Genomic DNA, 24,805 nt, shown 5'->3' with positions numbered 1-24,805 from the left:
GGTCGAGAGAGAGTGATGTTTCAGAGAGAGAGTCTGAGAGAGAGAGTGATGTTTTTGGGGGGAAATTTAGCCGCCCATATTTTCACTGCACCTTTTGTACGATTTTTCATTTTATTTCATTTTTTCATTTTTTTCATTTTTTCGTAAATTTTAGAAAAAACGATATTTTAATGTCCCGATCCGACCATGATCCGGGCATTATATTTTTTGATTATTTTTTCCCAATGTTAGGAAGGCAGTTTAATAACATCCGTACGGTTGGGTCGTCGAGAAAACCGATTAAAAAAATCGAACGACGGATATGTGGGTCGAACCGTTAAATGAATCCTATCTTGACATATGAACCCTATTACGATCCAACCATGATCCGGGCATTATATTTTTTGATTATTTTTTCCCAATGTTAGGAAGGCGGTTTAATAACATCCGTACGGTTGGATCGTCGAGAAAACCGATTAAAAAAATCGAACGACGGATATGTGGGTCGAACCGTGAAATGAATCATATCCTGACATATGAACCCTATTACGATCCGACCATGATCCGGGCATTATATTTTTTGATTATTTTTCCCAATGTTAGGAAGGCAGTTTAATAACATCCGTACGGTAGGATCGTCGAGAAAACCGATTAAAAAAATCGAACGACGGATATGTGGGTCGAACTGTTAAATGAATCATATCCTGACATATGAACCCTATTACCATCCGACCATGATCCGGGCATTATATTTTTTGATTATTTTTTCCCAATGTTAGGAAGGCGGTTTAATAACATCCGTACGGTTGGATCGTCGAGAAAACCGATTAAAAAAATCGAATGACGGATATATGGGTCGAACCGTTAAATGAATCATATCATGACATATGAGCCCTATTACGATCCGACCATGATCCGGGCATTATATTTTTTGATTATTTTTTCCCAATGTTAGGAAGGCGGTTTAATAACATCCGTACGGTTGGATCGTCGAGAAAACCGATTAAAAAAATCGAACGACGGATATGTGGGTCGAACCGTTAAATGAATCATATCCTGACATATGAACCCTATTACGATCCGACCATGATCCGGGAATTATATTTTTTGATTATTTTTCCCAATGTTAGGAAGGCAGTTTAATAACATCCGTACGGTAGGATCGTCGAGAAAACCGATTAAAAAAATCGAACGACGGATATGTGGGTCGAACTGTTAAATGAATCATATCGTGACATATGAACCCTATTACCATCCGACCATGATCCGGGCATTATATTTTTTGATTATTTTTTCCCAATGTTAGGAAGGCGGTTTAATAACATCCGTACGGTTGGATCGTCGAGAAAACCGATTAAAAAAATCGAACGACGGATATGTGGGTCGAACCGTTAAATGAATCCTATCCTGACATATGAACCCTATTACGATCCGACCATGATCCGGACATTATATTTTTTGATTATCTTTTCCCAATGTTAGGAAGGCAGTTTAATAACATATGTACGGTTGGATCATCGAGAAAACCGATTAAAAAAATCGAACGACGGATATGTGGGTCAAACCTTTAAATGAATCCTATCTTGACATATGAACCCTATTACGATCCGACCATGATCCGGGCATTATATTTTTTGATTATTTTTTCCCAATGTTAGGAATGCAGTTTAATAACATCCATACGGTTGGATCGTCGAGAAAACCGATTAAAAAAATCGAATGACGGATATGTGGGTCGAACCGTTAAATGAATCATATCATGACATATGAGCCCTATTACGATCCGACCATGATCCGGGCATTATATTTTTTGATTATTTTTTCCCAATGTTAGGAAGGCGGTTTAATAACATCCGTACGGTTGGATCGTCTAGAAAACCGATTAAAAAAATCAAACGACGGATATGTGGGTCGAACCGTTAAATGAATCCTATCCTGACATATGAACCGTATTACGATCCGACCATCATCCGGGCATTATATTTTTTGATTATTTTTTCCCAATGTTAAGAAGGCAGTTTAATAATATCCGTACGGTTGGATCGTCGAGAAAACCGATTAAAAAAATCGAACGACGGATATGTGGGTCGAACCGTTAAATGAATCCTATCTTGACATATGAACCCTATTACGATCCGACCATGATCCGGGCATTATATTTTTTGATTATTTTTTCCCAATGTTAGGAATGCAGTTTAATAACATCCGTACGGTTGGATCGTCATATAAAACCGATTAAAACAATTGAACGGCGGATATGTAGGTCGAACCGTTAAATGAATCATATCTTGACATATGAACCCTATTACGATCCGACCATGATCTGGGCATTATATTTTTTGATTATTTTTTCCCAATGTTAGGAAAGAGGTTTAATAACATCCGTAAGGTTGGATCGTCGAGAAAACCGATTAAAAAAATCGAACGACGGATATGTGGGTCGAACCGTTAAATGAATCCTATCCTGACATATGAACCCTATTACGATCCGACCATGATCCGGGCATTATATTTTTTGATTATTTTTTCCCAATGTTAGGAGGGCAGTTTAATAACATCCGTACGGTTGGATCGTCGAGAAAACCGATTAAAAAAATCGAACGACGGATATGTGGGTCGAACCGTTAAATGAATCATATCTTGACATATGAACCCTATTACGATCCGACCATGATCCGGGCATTATATTTTTTGATTATTTTTTCCCAATGTTAGGAATGCAGTTTAATAACATCCGTACGGTTGGATCGTCGAGAAAACCGATTAAAAAAATCGAATGACGGATATGTGGGTCGAACCGTTAAATGAATCATATCATGACATATGAGCCCTATTACGATCCGACCATGATCCGGGCATTATATTTTTTGATTATTTTTTCCCAATGTTAGGAAGGCGGTTTAATAACATCCGTACGGTTGGATCGTCGAGAAAACCGATTAAAAAAATCGAACGACGGATATGTGGGTCGAACCGATAAATGAATCCTATCCTGACATATGAACCCTATTACGATCCGACCATGATCCGGACATTATATTTTTTGATTATTTTTTCCCAATGTTAGGAAGGCAGTTTAATAACATCTGTACGGTTGGATCATCGAGAAAACCGATTAAAAAAATCGAACGACGGATATGTGAGTCGAACCGTTAAATGAATCCTATCTTGACATATGAACCCTATTACGATCCGACCATGATCCGGGTATTATATTTTTTGATTATTCTTTCCCAATGTTAGGAATGCAGTTTAATAACATCCGTACGGTTGGATCGTCGAGAAAACCGATTAAAAAAATCGAATGACGGATATGTGGGTCGAACCGTTAAATGAATCATATCATGACATATGAGCCCTATTACGATCCGACCATGATCCGGGCATTATATTTTTTGATTATTTTTTCCCAATGTTAGGAAGGCGGTTTAATAACATCCGTACGGTTGGATCGTCTAGAAAACCGATTAAAAAAATCGAACGACGGATATGTGGGTCGAACCGTTAAATGAATCCTATCCTGACATATGAACCGTATTACGATCCGACCATCATCCGGGCATTATATTTTTTGATTATTTTTTCCCAATGTTAGGAAGGCAGTTTAATAATATCCGTACGGTTGGATCGTCGAGAAAACCGATTAAAAAATCGAACGACGGATATGTGGGTCGAACCGTTAAATGAATCCTATCTTGACATATGAACCCTATTACGATCCGACCATGATCCGGGCATTATATTTTTTGATTATTTTTTCCCAATGTTAGGAATGCAGTTTAATAACATCCGTACGGTTGGATCGTCATATAAAACCGATTAAAAAAATCGAACGACGGATATGTGGGTCGAACCGTTAAATGAATCATATCTTGACATATGAACCCTATTACGATCCGACCATGATCTGGGCATTATATTTTTTGATTATTTTTTCCCAATTTTAGGAAAGAGGTTTAATAACATCCGTATGGTTGGATCGTCGAGAAAACCGATTAAAAAAATCGAACGACGGATATGTGGGTCGAACCGTTAAATGAATCCTATCCTGACATATGAACCCTATTACGATCCGACCATGATCCGGGCATTATATTTTTTGATTATTTTTTCCCAATGTTAGGAGGGCAGTTTAATAACATCGGTACGGTTGGATCGTCGAGAAAACCGATTAAAAAAATCGAACGACGGATATGTGGGTCGAACCGTTAAATGAATCATATCTTGACATATGAACCCTATTACGATCCGACCATGATCCGGGCATTATATTTTTTGATTATTTTTTCCCAATGTTAGGAATGCAGTTTAATAACATCCGTACGGTTGGATCGTCGAGAAAACCGATTAAAAAAATCGAATGACGGATATGTGGGTCGAACCGTTAAATGAATCATATCATGACATATGAGCCCTATTACGATCCGACCATGATCCGGGCATTATATTTTTTGATTATTTTTTGCCAATATTAGGAAGGCGGTTTAATAACATTCGTACGGTTGGATCGTCTAGAAAACCGATTAAAAAAATTGAACGACGGATATGTGGGTCGAACCGTTAAATGAATCTTATCCTGACATATGAACCGTAATACGATCCGACCATGATCCGGGCATTATATTTTTTGATTATTTTTTCCCAATGTTAGGAAGGCAGTTTAATAACATCCGTACGGTTCGATCGTCGAGAAAACCGATTAAAAAAATTGAACGACGGATATGTGGGTCGAACCGTTAAATGAATCATATCCTGACATATGAATCCTATTACCATCCGACCATGATCCGGGCATTATATTTTTTGATTATTTTTTCCCAATGTTGGGAAGGCGGTTTAATAACATCCGTACGGTTGGATCGTGGAGAAAACCGATTAAAAAATCGAACGACGGATATGTGGGTCGAACCGTTAAATGAATCATATCTTGACGTATGAACCCTATTACGATCCGACCATGATCTGGGCATTATATTTTTTGATTATTTTTTCCCAATGTTAGGAAAGAGGTTTAATAAGATCCGTATGGTTGGATCGTCGAGAAAACCGATTAAAAAAATCGAACGACGGATATGTGGGTCGAACCGTTTAATAAATCCTATCCTGACATATGAACCCTATTACGATCCGACCATGATCCGGGCATTATATTTTTTGATTATTTTTTCCCAATGTTAGGAAGGCAGTTTAATAACATCCGTACGGTTGGATCGTCGAGAAAACCGATTAAAAAATCGAACGACGGATATGTGGGTCGAACCGTTAAATGAATCCTATCTTGACATATGAACCCTATTACGATCCGACCATGATCCGGGCATTATATTTTTTGATTATTTTTTCCCAATGTTAGGAATGCAATTTAATAACATCCGTACGGTTGGATCGTCGAGAAAACCGATTAAAAAAATCGAATGACGGATATGTGGGTCGAACCGTTAAATGAATCATATCATGACATATGAGCCCTATTACGATCCGACCATGATCCAGGCATTATATTTTTTGATTATTTTTTCCCAATGTTAGGAAGGCGGTTTAATAACATCCGTACGGTTGGATCGTCTAGAAAACCGATTAAGAAAATCGAACGACAGATATGTGGGTCGAACCGTTAAACGAATCATATCCTGACATATGAACCGTATTACGATCCGACCATGATCCGGGCATTATATTTTTTGATTATTTTTTCCCAATGTTAGGAAGGCAGTTTAATAACATCCGGACGGTTGGATCGTCGAGAAAACCGATTAAAAAAATCGAACGACGGATATGTGGGTCGAACCGTTAAATGAATCATATCCTGACATATGAACCCTATTACCATCCGACCATGATCCGGGCATTATATTTTTTGATTATTTTTTCCCAATGTTAGGAAGGCGGTTTAATAACATCCGTACGGTTGGATCGTCGAGAAAACCGATTAAAAAAATCGAACGACGGATATGTGGGTCGAACCGTTAAATGAATCCTATCCTGACATGTGAACCCTATTACGATCCGACCATGATCCGGGCATTATATTTTTTGATTATTTTTTCCCAATGTTAGGAAGGAGGTTTAATAACATCCGTACGGTTGGATAGTCGAGAAAACCGATTAAAAAAATCGAACAACGGATATGTGGGTCGAACCGTTAAATGAATCCTATCCTGACATATGAACCCTATTACGATCCGACCATGATCCGGGCATTATATTTTTTGATTATTTTTTCTCAATGTTAGGAAGGCAGTTTAATAACATCCGTACGGTTGGATCGTCGAGAAAACCGATTAAAAAAATCGAACGACGGATATGTGGATCGAACCGTTAAATGAATCCTATCTTGACATATGAACCATATTACGATCCGACCATGATCCGGGCATTATATTTTTTGATTAGTTTTTCCCAATGTTAGGAAGGCAGTTTAATAACATCCGTACGGTTGGATCGTCTAGAAAACCGATTAAAAAAATCGAACGACGGATATGTGGGTCGAACCGTTAAATGAATCCTATCCTGACATATGAACCCTATTAAGATCCGACCATGATCCGGGCATTATACTTTTTGATTAATTAATTATTAATTTATTTAATAAATTATTTAAATAATTATTTATTAAATAATTAAATAATTGGATAATGTGGGGCCCACATGTGGGGCCCACAAGTGGAGCCCACATGTGGGGTCCACTTCTCCATTATTTATTTATTTAATTATTTAAATAATTATTTATTAAATAATTAAATAATTGGATAATGTGGGGCCCACATGTGGGGCCCACTTCTCATTTAATTATTTATTACATGTGGGGCCCACATGTGGGGCCCACTTCTCATTTATTTATTTATTTATTTATTTAAATAATTATTTATTAAATATTTAAATAATTGGATTATGTGGGGCCCACATGTGGGGCCCACAAGTGGAGCCCACATGTGGTGCCCACAAGTGGAGCCCACATGTGGGCCCACTTCTCCATTATTTATTTATTTAATTATTTAAATAATTATTTATTAAATAATTGGATAACCACATGTGGGGCCCACAAGTGGAGCCCACATGTGGGGCCCACAAGTGGCGCCCACATGTGGGCCCACTTCTCCATTATTTAATTATTTAATTATTTAAATAATTATTTATTAAATAATTGGATAATATGGGGCCCACATGTGGAGTCCACAAGTAGGGCCCACTTCTCCATTATTTATTTATTTAATTATTAGTTATTTAAATATTTAAATAATTATTTATTAAATAATTAAATAATTGGATAATGTGGGGCCTACATGTGGGGCCCACAAGTGGAGCCCACTTCTTTATTATTTATTTATTTAATTATTATTTATTTAATTATTTAAATAATTATTTATTAAATAATTAAATAATTTTTTAATATAGGGCCCACATGTGAGGCCCACAAGTTGAGCCCACATGTGGGGCCCATAAGGGGAGCCCACATGTGGGGCCCACTTCTCCATTATTTATTTATTTAATTATTATTTATTTAATTATTTAAATAATTATTTATTAAATAATTAAGCAATTGGATAATGTGGGGCCTACATGTGGGGCCCACAAGTGGAGCCCACTTCTTTATTATTTATTTATTTAATTATTTATTAAATAATTAAATAATTGTTTAATATGGGGCCCACCTGTGGTGCCCACAAGTGGAGCCCACATGTGGGGCCCACAAGGGGAGCCCATATGTGGGGCCCACTTCTCTATTATTTATTTATTTAATTATTATTTTTTTTAATTTTTTAATTAATTATTTATTAAATAATTAATTATTTAATGACGTGGCGGTGCACACGTGGCAGGGTTGAGCAAATGTAACAGTAGCGTTGTAACAGAAAAGTTAACGTAACGCTTTGCTGACGTGGCAGTGTGGGCCCACATGTGGGGTCCACCTGTTAGTGTGGGACCCACTTTCTGGAACAAGTTTTAGTGGGGCCCACATGTGGGACCCACTTTTGCTGACGTGTACACTGGTGGGGCCCAAAAAAATAATAAATAAATTAAAAATTATTATAATGATAAAGCAAAGCGTTTCGTCATGTCAGCACTATTGTAACACTAGCTTTCTACTGCAACACAAGTCCTCTAACGTAACAGTAACTTTACATGTAAAATAAAGCTATTTCGTTAGTGTTACAATAGGTCAAAAAGTCTGTCTAATGTAACGCAAAACAGGCATTACATTAGAAAAGTGTCTTATTTGCCCATCTATGGAGTAGTGGTAGTTTCTTCTTTGACTGCATAACCAAGGCTTTTGCAAACAAATGTTCTAATTTCGATGCAATCCCCATATTCAGCCAACAAATCGGGTATGCTCTCATTAATCAAACTGATTTTGATTATGCAAGTGTTGTCTTAGGTTTTATTGGGGATAGAATGATAAGAGACATAAATACTGTTTATTTTGCTAGATTCTGTCAGCTTATCTATTGTTTTTGTTGTGATGATAAGCCCCAATCTGCTAGTGAATTAATTTCACCATTCAGACTAGCTAAAAGAGCTTTTAATGACTTATTATCTACTGATAATAAGAAGGCTGTCTTAATACCCCTCCTAGTTCCTTTATCTGTCAAAGAAGCCTTAATAACCTTTGATCCGGTTAAATATACTGAAGTATATCCTGATGGCCAACCATCAGAACCTCATCCATCAGCACCTACCACCTCTACACAAACACCTCAAAGTTGTCAACCTCAACCTTCTGATCCTACAGTGCAGCCTTCATCTTCCAAACCCAAGAGGACTAAGAAAGTACTTCAGACTCAACATAATAGAAGGAGAATTATTATGCGAGATGAATCAGATGCTGAGGAAGAGGTTCCTATATCAGAACCTGTTGTTGTAGAAGCTGAGAAGGTTTATTCTCAAAAAGATACTGTAACTGGGAGTTCTAGGCCCCCCAAAAGGCTTAGAAAGTTAAATTCTGATGATAAAGCTCCTACAGTGTCTCCACCTTTGAGGAAATTAAAGAAACAGAGAGCTCACAGGGACATAGTTGAGTCAGATTCAGAGGATGTAGTGGAAGCAACTAAGGAAGGGGATCAGGAATCTCTGATCTCAACAGAAACAATTGTTATTGAATCACTTCCTTCTGCACAACATGAAACTGCTCAAGACAAAATACCTACACCTCCTATGTCACCTATAGTTGATCCGGTATATACTGAAGAACCAGGGACAAGTGCTGAAATTAATATTCATAACTTGATTATGCCTGAGGTTTTGTACTTGGAAGCTCCACGAATTCAACTCACTCCACCAACAACATCAATTTTGGATGTTGATCAGAACCTGGCTGCTGATCAGAATTTAGAGGATGATGTTGAAGCCTCTATAGCCTCACATACTGCTGTTTTACCAGAGGATGTTAATATTGCAGGATTTACAAGTTCTGATGCTGCTAATGAAGAAATTACTGGTGAAGCTGCTGCCAATTTAGATGCTGATGCAACTGGTCCATCAGGACATGCACCTCAACAAACTGTTCATAAAGCCGATTTAGTCAAGAAGTTTGTTATAGGGGAAACACCAGTACCTTGGAGTGAAACTCCTAGAGTAAAGGAGTGGACTAAAGAATGGAACTCAGTTAGTTTTGTTCCTTATGAAAAGATTCTTGCTGAGCATCTTGCAAAAGCTGATGAAATGCTGATAAATGATGGTTTCAAGGCACATCTGAGAGTTACTGCATTGAGTACAAGGCACCTTCAAGGTCAATACTCAAAAACTCATGACAAGGTGAACAAAATTCAGGAAGCTCTAATCCAGCAAGATATGAATGTGAAACTTGAAAATAACAGATTTTTCAAGCCAGCCTTTGACAGAATTTCCTACATTGAGAAAACTCAGGAAAAGCAACAAACTCAAATTGAAGAAATTCCGAAGAATCAAGCTTCTCACCAACATCAACTCAATGAGATCCAATCCTCAGTGGAATTGTTTGTCTCTCTTCTTTTACCCGCTGATGCCAAAAAGGGGGAGAAAGTGATTAAGTCCAAATGCAAATCTATTCAGACACTGAAAGGAAAGGATGGTGGACATGATGACTAGGGAATCTCTGAAAAGGGTAGAGGTCAAGGTCAAGGCAAAGGATTTTCATCAAGTAAAGCTAGAATTACAAGTCAAGGAACAAGTTCTGATACTGAGAGAAGAATAAGTTCTGATACTGGTAAAAGGATAAGTTCTGGTGAACATCTGGAACTTGATGAAGAAATTTTAAAACAGTTATTTCTTAAAGAAAATCCAGGGATGGACTTTGAGAGTCTAAAGGAAGAAGAAGCTAGACTCAAAACAGAAGGTGTCAAGACAAAATCTAAAGCTTCTGTTGTTGAAAAGAAATTTCTGAAACCTAAGGGTATTGTGATAAAGGAAAGAACAAGTTATAAGGCAACCAAGGCCAAATAACAAATGGAAATTGATCCAAGGTCCAAGGGCAAAGAAAAAGTTGACGAACCTGTAAAGGTTTATATGCCAGTCATGGATGAAGAAATAATTGATGATGAAGAAGATGCTAATCTTACTCTGATGCAAAAGAAGATTTTTCAAACAACCTCTGACATGGCTCATGTTATTCAGAGTCAAGATTTAGTAAATTCTGATATGACAGTGAAATAAGCAACCTCTGACATAGCTCAAGTTGGCTTGATATCAGAAGATAAGGAAAAGGAAACCTATGACATTACTCATGTTAAACCTTCAAAGATACTCCTACCAGGATTCACCAAAGTTAAACAGGCTCAACCTTTGAAGACTGCAACAAGTGGTTTTAAAGCAAGAGTTATTACAGGAAAGGAAGCAAGAGATAAATTTGGGTTGGGTAGTTCTGATGAAAGAAGAGTACATAACACTACCAATGATCCAACTTCCTTAAGTGAACCAGGTGTTGGAGTAACTCCTGAAAGATTGAATCGACTTGAATCTGTATAAATGGTTTACCATACCTTCTTGAAAGAACATATCTTGTTATATTTTATGACAGATGGAAGGGTATACCAGATTAAGCAGAATGTTATACCACTGAAGTATTTTGAGGAACTGGAACATGTTCTATTTCTACTTCAAGTGAAAGACAGATTAACAGATAGTGTTGCAGGATATTTAAAGTCTCAAATTCAAAGACAGAAGAAGCTTTATTCTGTAAAGTTTGACAACACATACTGTCCCAAGTACAGAGATCACAAAGGTGATATTGTCGATATGAAGCCTAACTCTGCTAGGATTATAACTACTTTTCTGGGTTATAAGGCTGTGGAATTCAATCTAGAGTCTGACAAGGCATATCTGATAAGACTAGATTAGGAGATAAGAAAAGCTAAGATAAATGATCTCAGAGCAGCTATTTTTCAAACTGGAGAAGATACACCTGAATTGATAAATGCTAAAAGGAGGATTGTCAATGAACTTGAATATGCAGAGAGATGTTTGTTGAAGAACTATCTCAGGACAACTCCTGATATCAAAGAGATCAGAAATAGAAAGTGAAGCCAATTCAAAGATCTAAAACTGCTTAAATTCTGAAGTATATACAGACTGAAGCTGTTATCAGAAGTTAAAGATGGTAAAGCTGAAAGGACTGTAAGTTGTAGTTGTCTACTAAAATTCTCATGCATTTGTACTTAATATTTTTGACATCATCAAATATCTGTTGAACTTGTATATTATGCTAATTTACAAGTTGGGGGAGATTGTTAGATATATTTGATAATGTCATGTGTAATATAATTTGTGTTTATTTTCAGATCTTACTTAGCAGGACAAATAAGTACTTAACTGGAAATCAGCACTTATACTGAAGACAGAACTTAAGATATCAGAACTTAAGTTATCAGAACTTAAGTTATTAGAACTTAAGTGATCAGAAGATATTTAAAGAAGATAATATCAGGACTTAAGATGACTTTCAGATAAGGCAGACGGCTGATTGAAAGAAAAGAAGATCGAGACTAAGACAGAAAGAATTGTGCATGAAGAAGGAATTCTATAAAGAATAGAATACTTGGAAGAAAAGATAACTAGTTGATATATTTTAGGAAGCAGAATTATATTCCATATCAATTAGAAGATTATCTTGTAACTGTGTAGTATATAAATACAGGCATAGAGTTTACACTATAAGTGTTACGATTATCGAAGTTATTATTCTTTGTAACTCTAGCAGCTCTCGTGATAATTTGTTCATCACTGAGAGAGGACAGTTCCATATTGTAACAGAGTTTATTGCGTTGAATAAAATCTGTTTTCTGTTACTTGAGTTCTTATATTTGATTTGATTGTGCTAAACACTGTATTCAACCCCCTTTTACAGTATGTGTGACCTAACAATTTCTATGCTAGCGTGATAGCTATTGTTGTAGGCAAACTCGATCAGGGGTAAGTTGTCATTCCAATTTCTTTTAAATTCAATGGGACATATCCTCAGCATATCTTCTAGGGTCTGGATAGTCCTTTCGCTGTGCCTATCCGTTTGGGGGTGGTAAGCGGTAATCATATTCATTCCGGTGCCTACACATTCTTGGAAACTTCTCCAAAATCGGGAGTTAAACCTTGGGTCCGTATCTGACACTATGGCAACGGGAACCCCGTGCCTCACTACGATCGATCTCCCTCAGGTAAATATCCACTAGTGTATCTATTATGTACCTTTCGTTAATTGGCAGGAAGTGCACAGACTTGGTCAGTCTATCTATGATAACCCATATGGTATCGTGATTGGTTGTAGTCCTTGGTAGGCCTGTCATAAAATCCATGGCTATATGCTCCCATTTCAATTCTGGAATTTCCAGGGGCCGTAGTACTCCTCTAGGTCGCTGATGTTTCGCCTTCACTCTATGACACATCAAGCATTTGCTGACCCACTCTGCTACATCTCTCTTCATGTTAGGCCACCAATAATATTCCTTTAGGTCGCGGTACAATTTTTTACTTCCTGGGTGGATTAAATATCATGAGTTCTACCCTTCGTGTAATAGCTCGTCATTTAGTTCTTGCACATTCGGAACCCAAATCCGAAATGCATACCTCATGACCCCTCTCTCATCTTTCTCGCATCTGACCTCCTCACCAGTCAATTTTTCTCTTTCTTAATTCATTTTCTTTTCCTGACACACTTATATTTTCTCATCTAGTTTCTGTATTAACTAGATTTCAAATAGTCCTTCTGATCATTTACTGGTTATTCTCACGTCTATCTCCATCTTCTAAAATTCTTTAACTAACTCCTCAGATGCCATTTTCATCTTGAGTCTCTCTTTCCTACTGATGGTGTCAGCCACCACATTGGCTTTTCCCGCGTGATACAAGATTTCACAATAATAGTCTTTAATCAGCTCTATCCATCCTCGGTCTCTTATTTAATTATTTCTGAGTAAAAATATACTTGATACTCTTATGGTCTGTGTAAATCTTGGATTTTTTCCAGTACATATAGTGTCTCCAGATTTTCAGGGCAAACACTATGGCTGCTAATTCTAGATCGTGGGTAGGGTACCTTATCTCATATTCCTTTATTGCCGAGAGGCATATGCAATAACTTTTCTGTTCTGCATGAACACACATCCTAGCCCCTTGTGCGAGGCATTGCTCTATATCACAAACTCTCCCTTATCATCGGGAAGAGCAAGTACTAGTGCTGACAGCAGTCTCTTTTCAGCTCTTGAAAGCTCTCCTCACATTTTTCCATCCACAACAAACTTCTCCGTTTTATGGGTAAGCCTAGTCAATGGGCCGGCTATCTTGGAAAAGTCTTGCACGAATATCCGACAGTGCCCCGCTAAGCCCACAAAACTCTGAACTTCGGTTGGGGTAGTCTGTATGTCTCAGTTGGATACCGCCTCTATTTTGGCGAGGTCGACTAAAACTCCTTTGCTGCTCACCACATGTCCTAAGAACTGAACTTCCTTTAACCAAAACTCACATTTTGAGAATTTGCCGTACAACTTTTCATTCTTATAGGTTTCTAAGACCATCCTCAAATGTTCTGCATGTTCTTGCTCTGTCTTTAAGTAAATTAGAATATCATCTATGAAGACTATCACACATATGTCTAGGTACTTCTTGAACACTTTATTCATCAAATCCATAAAGGCTGCGGGTGCGTTGGTTAACCCGAATGACATGACTAAGAACTTATAGTGTCCATACCTAGTGCAAAAGGTAGCTTTTGCTGTATCTTCTTGCTTGATTTTTAATTACCGATATCTTGTCCTCAAATCTATTTTGGAAAAATGTACAACACCTTTAAGCTGGTCGAATAGGTCATCAATCCTAGGGAGTGGGTACCTATTCTTGATGGTCAGCTTGTTCTACTCTGGGTAATATATGCATAATCTCATACTACCATCCTTCTTCTTTACAAACAACACTATTGCACCCCCAGTTGACATACTTGGTCTTATCATCCCATTGTCTAAAAATTCTTGCAGTTGAGAAGTTAGTTACTTCATCTCAACTGGGGCTAATCTATAGGGGGCTTAGATACTAGTTCCATCCATGGTGCGAATTCTATAACGGATTCTATTTCTCTTTCGGGTGGCAACTCTAGTAAGTTCTCTGAAAATACATCCTCGAATTCGTTTACTATGGGTATGTCCTGTATGTTGGAAACTTCCTTCTTAGTATCCATCACATAAGCCAAGTAGCCCTCATTATATTTTTTAACAATCTCTTAGCCTGAATCATGATTAAAAAATTTTGGGTCTGTCGCTGACCTTTAAACACTATCTCTTTCCCATCATGCTCTTATCACGCCCTCCACAACTCTTATTAGCTGATGCCACAAAGTCTTATTAGCATCTCAGGCCTCCTTGGCCGTTTTCTTCTCGGCAACTAAGAGTAACACTTCCTCAAGTATATCTTGGTAAATCATAGACAAGGCTACCTTATTTATCTTTTCTTCAACAATTGCCTTTGGATCGGTTAGCTCCACAGCAGTCCAAATCCCCTGAGCCTGTATAAACACCTTCATTGTTAAGGCTCGTGTTGTATAATTGCTTCTGGCTAGAGTTTGATATGTTAAACCCATTGACCCTCCTTTTCCTTTATTGATCTCCATTGCAGGTGTCTGAGACATTCATTAAGAACTTCCCGAGCTCTGATACCAATTCTTGGTGCTATACTACAATATATATATATATATATATATATATATATATATATTTAAGTGTTTGATATACTCGTCCAAGACTTGCTATTATTTCTGAAAAGCAAATTACAATATCTTGAAAGACTCTAACTAGTATAGCAATAAAATAGGACATGACTCTAAACAGATTGCCTAAATAAACTCTAACTAAAGCTTATACCACGATCCTAAAACCTAGCTGCTACTACCAATATGCACGACCAAGTCATGTACTGGAGAAACTAACAAAAATAATAACGTTAAAGAAATTCAGACAAAGTTTAAGATTAACATATAACAAAAAGTACATATTTATCCGGCTTTATACAAAATTAAAATCAAACTAAATATAATTTGTTGAATTTGATTAATATAATGAGTCTCGCGATAAAAAAAAATTAAATAAAGCTAAATGTGATATGTATACTATTAAGACGGGATAAAACTTATGGTTTATGAAAAATAATTATATTTCGTAAACATACATAGAAATAACAATAATATTATATATATTTCAATTATTAATATTAAAATTTTTAAATTTAAATACCTCTAAATAAAGAAAATCAAAGTAATTATGGTCCAGATACTACTCATTTTATATGGATCGTTATATATTTTTGCAAATAATTGTTTAAATATATAATTATTATCAAATTATATTATATAAAAAAATTTGAATAAATAAATTTCGCATTTTAAAATTTGCAATTCAAATTATATTTTAAAAATTATATAATATTAAAATAAATCCTTCCATCGCAGAGATTTATGCTAATTACTTGAAAAAAAAAGGTAAAGCTTTTGTGGCCCCACCAGACAAATTCTACTAGTAGATCACATCGGATCTTCCTGCATACAAAATCCGGAGTACAAGGTTAATTTGTATACCACAGTAGCTAGTATTATCTCCCTCAATCTATCAGTCAGTACCTGATCAGGTTGAAAGCTACGTTTTGCCTTTTATATGACAAATCAAAATGTTCTAGTTTGAAAGCATTATATATGCATGCGCTCTTGTGAAATTTTAGATTAGACTAGACATTTACCTGATTTAAAAATGAGAGATACCAAATATATTCAACATTTGATCTCACATGCGCACAAACCAATAATCATCAATTTACTCACATGCTAATGAACCGGACGCCCTGCATATGCAAGTCTCTAGCTTCGGTTTTCTTTAGAATGCTATATTTTCATTTAAATCTGGCACTAATTATGTGTATGCCATAAAAAATCAACTAGATAATCATGAAACTCTACTTAAATGGACCATTAGGAATAGAGCTGTTCGCGAACGGCTCATTAGGAATAGAACTGTTCGCGAACCGAGCCGTTCGCGAACAAACTCGAGCTCGGCTCGGTTCAGCTCGGTCGTTAAGGGCTCGAGCTCGAACTCGAACACAAAAATGTGTTCGTTAAGAAAACGAGCTCGAGTCGAACTTTTGGCATGTTCGGCTCGAGCTCGGCTCGGCTCAGTTCGGCTCGAGCTCGGCTCGAAATTTTTTTTTAAAAGAAAATTATTTTTTATATATTTTATTATTATGAATTTTATTCAGATTTTTTATAATTCTTTTTAAATTATTGAACTATACGAATGTCAAAATATATATTTTAGTAATTTGAAAAAATTCAAATATTAAAAATTAATTTTTAATTTGATATTTTAATAATTAACAAGTGATTTGACTAGTACTTGTAACTAGTATTTATTTCCTGATCGGTGTTTCGATTTTTTGAAATTATTTAATAAATGATCAAACCGTACGGATGTTAATATCTATATATTTAAGTGATATAATAAAAAATTTAGAAAAAATAAATATATGTGGTTTGCTATTTTAACAGTTAACTAGTAGTTTGACTAGTACTTCTCCCATGTTAATATTTCGATTTTTTAAAAAATATTTATGAATGATCCAAACGTACGGATGTTAATATCTATATATTTTAGTAATATGACAAAATTTTTAGAAAAAAATAAATGTATTTGATTTGTTATTTTAACAGTCAACGGGTATTTTGACTTTTACTTGTAACTAGTGTTTAGTCTCGTATTAATGTTTCAATTTTTTAAAAATATTTATGAATGATCCAACCGTACGGTTGTTAATTTCTATATATTTTAGTGACATGATAAAAAATTTAGAAAAAAATAAATTTATTTTGTTTGTTATTTTGACAATCAACTAATTGTTTGAACAATACTTAGAACTAGTGTTTATTCTCATATTAATGTTTCAATTTTTTGAAAAATATTTATGAATGATCCAACCGTACGGATGTTAAGATCTATATATTTTAGTGACATGACAAAAATTTTAGAAAAAAATAAATGTATTTGATTTGTTATTTTAACAGTCAACCGGTGTTTTGACCTTTACTTGTAACTAGTGTTTAGTCTCATATTAATGTTTCAATTTTTAAAAAATATTTATGAATGATCCAACCGTACGGATGTTAATATCTATATATTTTAGTGACATGATAAAAATTTTAGAAAAAAATAAATTTATTTTGTTTGTTATTTTGACAATAAACCACTTGTTTGAACAGTACTTGTAACTAGTGTTTAGTCTCGTATTCATGTTTTGATTTTTTTAAAAATATTTATATATGATCCAACCGTACGGATGTTAAGATCTATATATTTTAGTGATATGATAAAAAATTTTAAAAAAAATAAATGTATTTGATTTATTATTTTAATAGTCAACCGATGTTTTGACTTGTACTTGTAATTAGTGTTTAGTATCGTATTAATTTCGATTTTTTTAAAAATATTTATGAATGATTCAACGGTACGGATGTTAAGATCAATATATTTTAGTGATATGACAAAAATTTTAGAAAAAAATAAAAATATTTGCTTTGTTATTTTAACAGTCATTCGGTGTTTTGACCAGAATTTTTTAATTCAGCTTGGCTCGGCTCGGCTCAGCTCGGCTCGTTTTGATGGAGAAAGCTCGTGTTCGGCTCGTGTTCAGCTCGTGTACGGCTTGGTTCGACTCGACTCAATTTTATTCGATAAAAGCTCGTGTTCGGCTCGTTCGTTAACGAGCTCGAACTCGAACACAGGTTTTTGTTCGTTAAGAAAGTTCGGCTCGTCAGAAAAAAAGTTAAAGCTCGGCTCGGTTCGATCAAAACTCGGCGCGACTCGGTTCGTGAACCGGTCTAATCAGGAAGAATTTAGTACAAAGCATATGACAATATATATTTAGGTGTCAAATAACAAACACAAGTGCTTACTTTTTCTTTTTGTTGTATGAATTAATATTTTGATGTACCGAAACATTAATTAGTCAAAAACTGCCAGAACCCAAAGTGCTAACGACGTTCAGTTTTAATTAGTGGCTGTTATGATTTCAGCTTACATATATATATGCACTGCTAATATATACTAGATTAGCAACCAACATGATCAGTACTAAATATGTGAGGGTCCAAAGCCTTCAGATAAAAAACCATCCCGTCATTTTTGGCCTTTAAATTAGTTACAGAAAGTTTTGAAGAGAGGTTTTAAGCAAATTACGCTGTTGCCTGCTCAATCATAATTAATAATTGAGCATTTTCTTGCTGTTTTTAATTTGCTTTGTCTGTTGGATATCTCGCTTTCCCGCTCATATAATTGTTACAGGTTGTTGTGGTTTTCCTGTAATTGTACCCAACATCTAACATGAAATTGCTTCGTTACACCTATCTGCTTCGGCTTACTAATAATTGAACAGCAAACCAAGAATATTTTTCAATAACAAACCTCAAATTCTATATGTCTGTATCTTCGTACGTACTGTCTAGTTTGTGCATTACCTGGGACTATTTAGAAGCCGCCCATATAAACTAAACTGAAGGTTTCATTCCCTCCCTCCCTCCCTCTCTCTCTCTCTCTCTCTCTCTCTCTCTCTCTCTCTCTCTCTCTCTCTCTCTCTCTCTCTCTCTCTCTCTCTCTCTCTCTCTCTCTCTCTCTCTCTCTCCCTCTCTCCCTCTCTCCCTCTCTCTCTCTCTCCCTCTCTCTCCTTCTCCCTCTCCCTCTCCCTCTCCCTCTCCCTCGCTCTCTCTCCCTCTCTCCCTCGCTCTCTCTCCCTCTCCCTCTCCCCCCTCTCCCTATTTGTCGACACTATATATGCTTTGTTAATCACACTGCTTAGCTTATTTTAATTTATGGCTAATTAGCATGCGGTGAATAGGGGAATGGCATTTACAATTCGCCTGCAGAGTGTTTCGAATTTGCAATTCACGAACTCAAAAGTTGAGAAATACAACATTATTAGATTTTAAGGTTAATTTTATTTTTAAAAAAAAATTCCTTCTTATCAAAGAGAGTTGTAGGCAAGTACTATTACATATATAACAAGATACGTACACAGCCACATACAGTAAATCAAATACAAACTGCAAAATAACACTCAGAATACACTCGAGAGATGTACATATAGAACACCCTCTACTTTAAAACCAATGGACTTTAACAATATATTTTATTAATTTAAAAAAAAAAAAAGAGGAGGAGAAGAAGAGATGGAATAGATGGGGAGTAATTATCTTAAATCTCAGTTTGAAGAGGAAGAGTCACTCACTACCTCAGTTTGAACTTCCCTTCTGTGGAAACTTCGGTGGCAGCCACAACAGGCACAAGTGAGGGCGGCCGCAGTACCTTCCTCTCCACTAGCGAGAAATTCCCTGCATCCGTCTACAGCGTATCCTCCTATGTTTGCTGCGTGATTCTTCTGACACTCTCCATATATCACCCTGGTAACGGTGGATGATGAATTTGTGTGATTATTAGATTCATCTCTACGCACCACCTTCATGATCATCAATTGTTCGAAATGTGTACTTCCCCAGCACTCTATTTTTTGGTGCTTTTCTATTTCAGATGTTGGGAAATACAGAGAGAGAGAAAGGACCAATTTTTATATTTTCGCACCACAGTAGATGTGCTTGTTCCATCTCAGAAGGACGGATATTTATAGCAAGTTAAAAATTTATACATAAAAATGAAATTTTAAGATTATAATTTTGCAACGTTAATTAAAAATGGATTTAATGTACCCACTAATTTTGGCGGGGATGTTATGTGTGGGCCTGTCCTCAAGTACACACTAAATATTTAATTTTTTGGTGTGGAATTGATTAAATAATGAATAATATTATATTATTAATTTAAACAACTATAAATAACTCAATAATTTTTACTTAAATTTTCATGTTTAATAAAATTAACTCACTCTATAACCAGGATTAAGATTTAATAAAATAAGTCAAAACATTCCAATTAATAAAATGATCAGCTGTCGAAAAAAGTTAATTAGGTGTCTTAAAGGTAACCTTGCCACTTAAAATGGCATGGGGTTGTTTGGAATTGATTGTCCAACGGCCTAACTACTACTAATTAAGCATGGCCACAAAGCATCAGCTTTAATCACAGAATAAACATTATTTTATGATCGAATCAACATCATTAATCTTGTATTTTCACAATATTTTCTCACATATAGTTAAGAGTCCAGTCCGTTCAATGACATTTGTACGTGTTAATATCTAATGTTTATCTTTCTAATTTAGGATTGATCGTATTTAATCCCCCCTCGTTGTTACTCGTCAGTTGTGTATTTCAACAAGTCAACAACATTAGTCCGCCAGACTTCCTTCCATAATTGTTGGGACAAGCTTATTTTCTTGGGTCCTTGCAGATCTCTTAACGTAATAATATACCTGACCTAATTTATGCATGCACATACATGAGGTTGTAATTATGTATATGTAAAAATGGCATCCTCAAGAGCAATCATCCTATTCATCTTCTGTTTTTCCGCAAGTGGAAGAAAATCTAAAGGTCTGGTAGAACCAAGATTTGCACTTTTTTAAGGCAGCAAGAAAGATTTGATTGAGGATACTAGTATCCAAAACTATGGAGGAAAATTAGGTTTACTACTACATCAGTTATTCAGAAACTTTCTCCTCAGTAGTAATCAATATTTCTTTACCCTTTTCTCCGTTACATGCATGCACTTACTATTAGAGTTCTTATTTTACTTCAACATCCTTTTCCAGTTATTGCCAGTATTGCTTGCAATTATTTGATGCATTCATTTGCCACAAATTGTTTTGCCCAAATCCTTATCGCCTCAATCCAGCCTGTTTATGGTCGTCTGTGTTAGTTTCGGGGTTCGTGAAGACACGTTACATATACTTCAACAGGGATCATGATCTCGCAGCGGGGTTCATGAAGACAGTACGTTACATATGTATATATTAGGGATCATGATCCAGGAAATGGACTTGGTCTCCTAAATGAGAACCACTGTAGGAATGACGTTGAAAAGGCAGCACTTTAAAGACTGCAATTTCTAATAGCTAGGGTGAAGATCCATTGTCTTTATAAATTTCTCAGTCTGAGTGAGTAAACAGAGGGCTGTACCAAAATTTGATTTCGTACTTTCACATAGAAGAGCCAAGATGTACATATCACATTATATCAAAAAACTACTTCGTCAACACAATCACAAATTAAATAACTTTACGAAATATTTAGATTCATGTATAGTGCACTACAAGTTATTTTTTTTTTTTGGTAATTTGTAAATATGATGTCCTATCGCATGGCACGAAAGCCGACCTGTCCTGTACCATATGCTATCACACCTCTAAAGTGCATAAGGAATTCGGGCTAGTAATTAAACGGCCGGGATCAATTAATCTAAACGTGGTTGATTGATAAAAGAATTTAATTAAGCTAACTTGTCCAGAATTCTAATTTCAAGGGGAAACTGGATGATGGTTTCCGAGAAGAAAAAGAATAAGTTTAAAATTTGAGCTAATAACAAGGTATAATCTAGGGGACAATCACCGGGGCTAAATTCAAATACAAATGTTTACACGAAACACATAAAAAATATTATGCTTTCATTAGAGGAAAATTGAATAAATATTACATGTTATTTTTATCCAAATTAATCTTATAAATTAAAATATTTTAAAATATTAAGTTAAAAATATCGCACATCTCGAGCACTGTATAATTTTTGTGGACAAAAAATTAGGATATATTTATTTCATATGGTTAATATTAAAGTTTGAGAGAATCAAAATTTAATTGTTAAATTTACGTTTCTTAAATTAACATTGTACTTATTAGATGATTATTGCTCCCAGAATTAATCAAGCCAATACTTAATTATGAGATTGAGAGGACACACCTTAATAGAGGCATTGGGAGAGCATGTAATTTAAATGTGAACAAGCCTACATAATTTAAATGTGAACAAGCCTACATGCATGTTTCATTGGGCTTTCTAGCCTTAAAAATAGGAATTTGTTAAAAATATTTAAATAAAAAATAAAGTGATTGTCAAAGCGTATCGAGTAAGTCTTTCAAATCTTATCAAAGAAGACTTGTAAAGCTTATCGAGGAAGACTTGTAAAGCTTATCGATGAAGTTTTGTAATACTTAATGAAGAAGATTTGAATAGCTTATTTAGTAAGTCTTGTAAACCAACTACTATACATAGCTCATTTAGCTAATGAAATACAACACAACTTTCTCTCCATCTTCTATTCTCCTATACTTCGTCTACATTAAACATAACTAATATTTTTAGAGAAGGTTTATAATACGTTATCAGCACGAGTCTCTACCAACTAAAGCTTTATTCTCGAAAGAGCTACGACTTATTCTGACCTACAAGTCCCTATTAACTAAAACTATTTCATAAAAAAGGTACGTTTTCTTTTCCTCATTTTCTTCTAAATATTATTATATATTTATGTTACTGATTGAAATCTATAAAATGGCTATGCCGTCAAGTAATACTACTATAAAGATGGCGCTGTCGTCAAGTAATAATCAAAAGTTTTCTGGCCGGCTATGCCGTCGTAACTTTTGTATAAAGTTATTATTTCAACTTGCCTATTTAAATATTATGTGACATATTATATCTTATTTAAAATCTATTCAGATCGGCGAATCTTGCAAAATTAGAGTTTGTTGCCTTGGATGTTTCCGGAAATAATTATTTGTCATGGGTCCTTGATGCGGAATTACACCTTAGTGCTAATGGCCTAAAAGATACTATTGACCCGGAAAAGATCCCAACTGTTGAACAAAATGCAAAAGCGATTATCTTTCTTAGGCATCACATCCACGAAGATCTAAAATCTGAATACCTCACTATCAAAAATCCAGTCACCCTTTGGAATAATCTCAAGGATAGATTTGATCACCAAAAACTTGTTCACTTGCCATCTGCCCGATATGACTGGATTAATTTGAGGTTACAAGATTTCAAATCTGTAGCTGAATATAATTATGCTCTTTTCAAGATAAGCTCAAAATTAATTTTATGTGGTAAAAATATTACTGATACTGAAATGATTGAAAAGACCCTCTCAACCTTTCACCCCAACACTATGATCCTGGCTCAACAATATAGGGAGCGTAATTTTCAGAAATATGGCGAGCTGATATCTCTCCTTCTTGTGGCTGAAAAGAATAATGAGTTGCTACTAAAAAATCATCGGATACGTCCCACAAGCTCTGCCCAGTTACCTGAAGTACATAACACGTCATTCCTGAAGAATGAACATGGGAAAGGGCATAGAGGAGGACGGGGTTCTGGACGAAATCGTGGACGTGGAAATTTTCGTGGTCGGTTTCACAATCAATATCATTCTGGCCACCTGAAGTGGCAACGTGATGGTTACAACTCTGGCCACCAGAAATGGCAACGTGAAGTGCCAAATAAAAGAATTGCACCCCAAGAAAGAGAGAACCGAGGCATCTGTCATAGGTGCGGATCTGAGGGGCACTGGCAACGTAGTTGTCGCACACCCAAACATCTTGTTGATCTCTACGAGTCATCCAAAAGGAATAATGGAAAGAGAGTAGAAATCAACTTCGCTAATTATAATCTAGTTAATGAACCAGTCAATAAGGCCTCAAATGAAATAGACACTGGTGCTAATCTTTATTATGGTTTAGACGACTAGACTTCATATGTATTGTCATGCTTTACTTATTTTCTTTTTGTTTTACTTATGTACTCATTTTATGTACTTGTTTCATGTTGTTGTTCTATGTACTCGGTTTGTTTTTAATAAAGATGTTTTTCATTTATATATGTATAAAGATGGAAGATATATGCATTGTTGACTGCGCAACCACACACACTATTTTACAGAGTCAGAAATACTTCTCACAGTTGAATAAAACCAACTCACATATCTGGACGGTATCAGGTACATCAAATATAATAGAAGGTTTTGGGAAAGCTAGTTTTCTTCTACCAAATAAGACACACATACACATACACATACAAGAGGCTCTATACTCTAGCAAGTCAACTAGAAACCTACTGAGTTTTAAAGATATCCGTCTTAACGGGTTTCACGTTGAAACTATTAATGAAAATGAAAAAGAATACCTTCTCATCACCTCAAATACCGTTGACAATAAAAGGGTCCTAGAAAAATTCCACTCGGTTTCTTCAGGATTATATGTTACAAGTATACGAGTTCTTGAATCTCATAGTGTCAACATCCCCAAAGTCATAGACCCAAAACTATTTTCCCTTTGGCACGCAAGACTCGGTCATCCAGGAGTATCTATGATGCGTCGTATCATTGAAAATTCTATGGGACATCTTCTTAAAACTCAAAAGATAATATCCCAAGATGAACTTCATTGTTCAG

General features: G+C 35.5%; 2 protein-coding genes across 2 annotated transcripts; one reads left to right on the top strand and one right to left on the bottom strand.

The window, feature by feature from the left end:
- Positions 1 to 19,605: 19,605 nt before the first annotated feature.
- Positions 19,606 to 20,062, bottom strand: LOC141716802 (mini zinc finger protein 2-like). Its single transcript, XM_074518985.1, has one exon. It carries the CDS (start codon positions 19,930 to 19,932, stop codon positions 19,666 to 19,668), a length of 267 nt encoding a protein of 88 aa, XP_074375086.1. The 5' UTR covers positions 19,933 to 20,062; the 3' UTR covers positions 19,606 to 19,665.
- A 2,843-nt stretch (positions 20,063 to 22,905) lies between these two features.
- Positions 22,906 to 24,103, top strand: LOC141718714 (uncharacterized). Its single transcript, XM_074521092.1, has 2 exons — positions 22,906 to 22,967; positions 23,074 to 24,103. The coding sequence occupies exons 1-2, from the start codon at positions 22,906 to 22,908 to the stop codon at positions 24,101 to 24,103; spliced, it is 1,092 nt and encodes a 363-aa protein (XP_074377193.1).
- Positions 24,104 to 24,805: the final 702 nt, after the last annotated feature.

The sequence above is a fragment of the Apium graveolens genome, chromosome 4 (assembly GCF_009905375.1).
Source record: "Apium graveolens cultivar Ventura chromosome 4, ASM990537v1, whole genome shotgun sequence".
Taxonomy (NCBI): Eukaryota; Viridiplantae; Streptophyta; class Magnoliopsida; order Apiales; family Apiaceae; genus Apium; species Apium graveolens.
The sequence above is the reverse complement of the archived record's forward strand: the minus strand, read 5'-3'. Positions and strand labels throughout refer to the sequence as shown.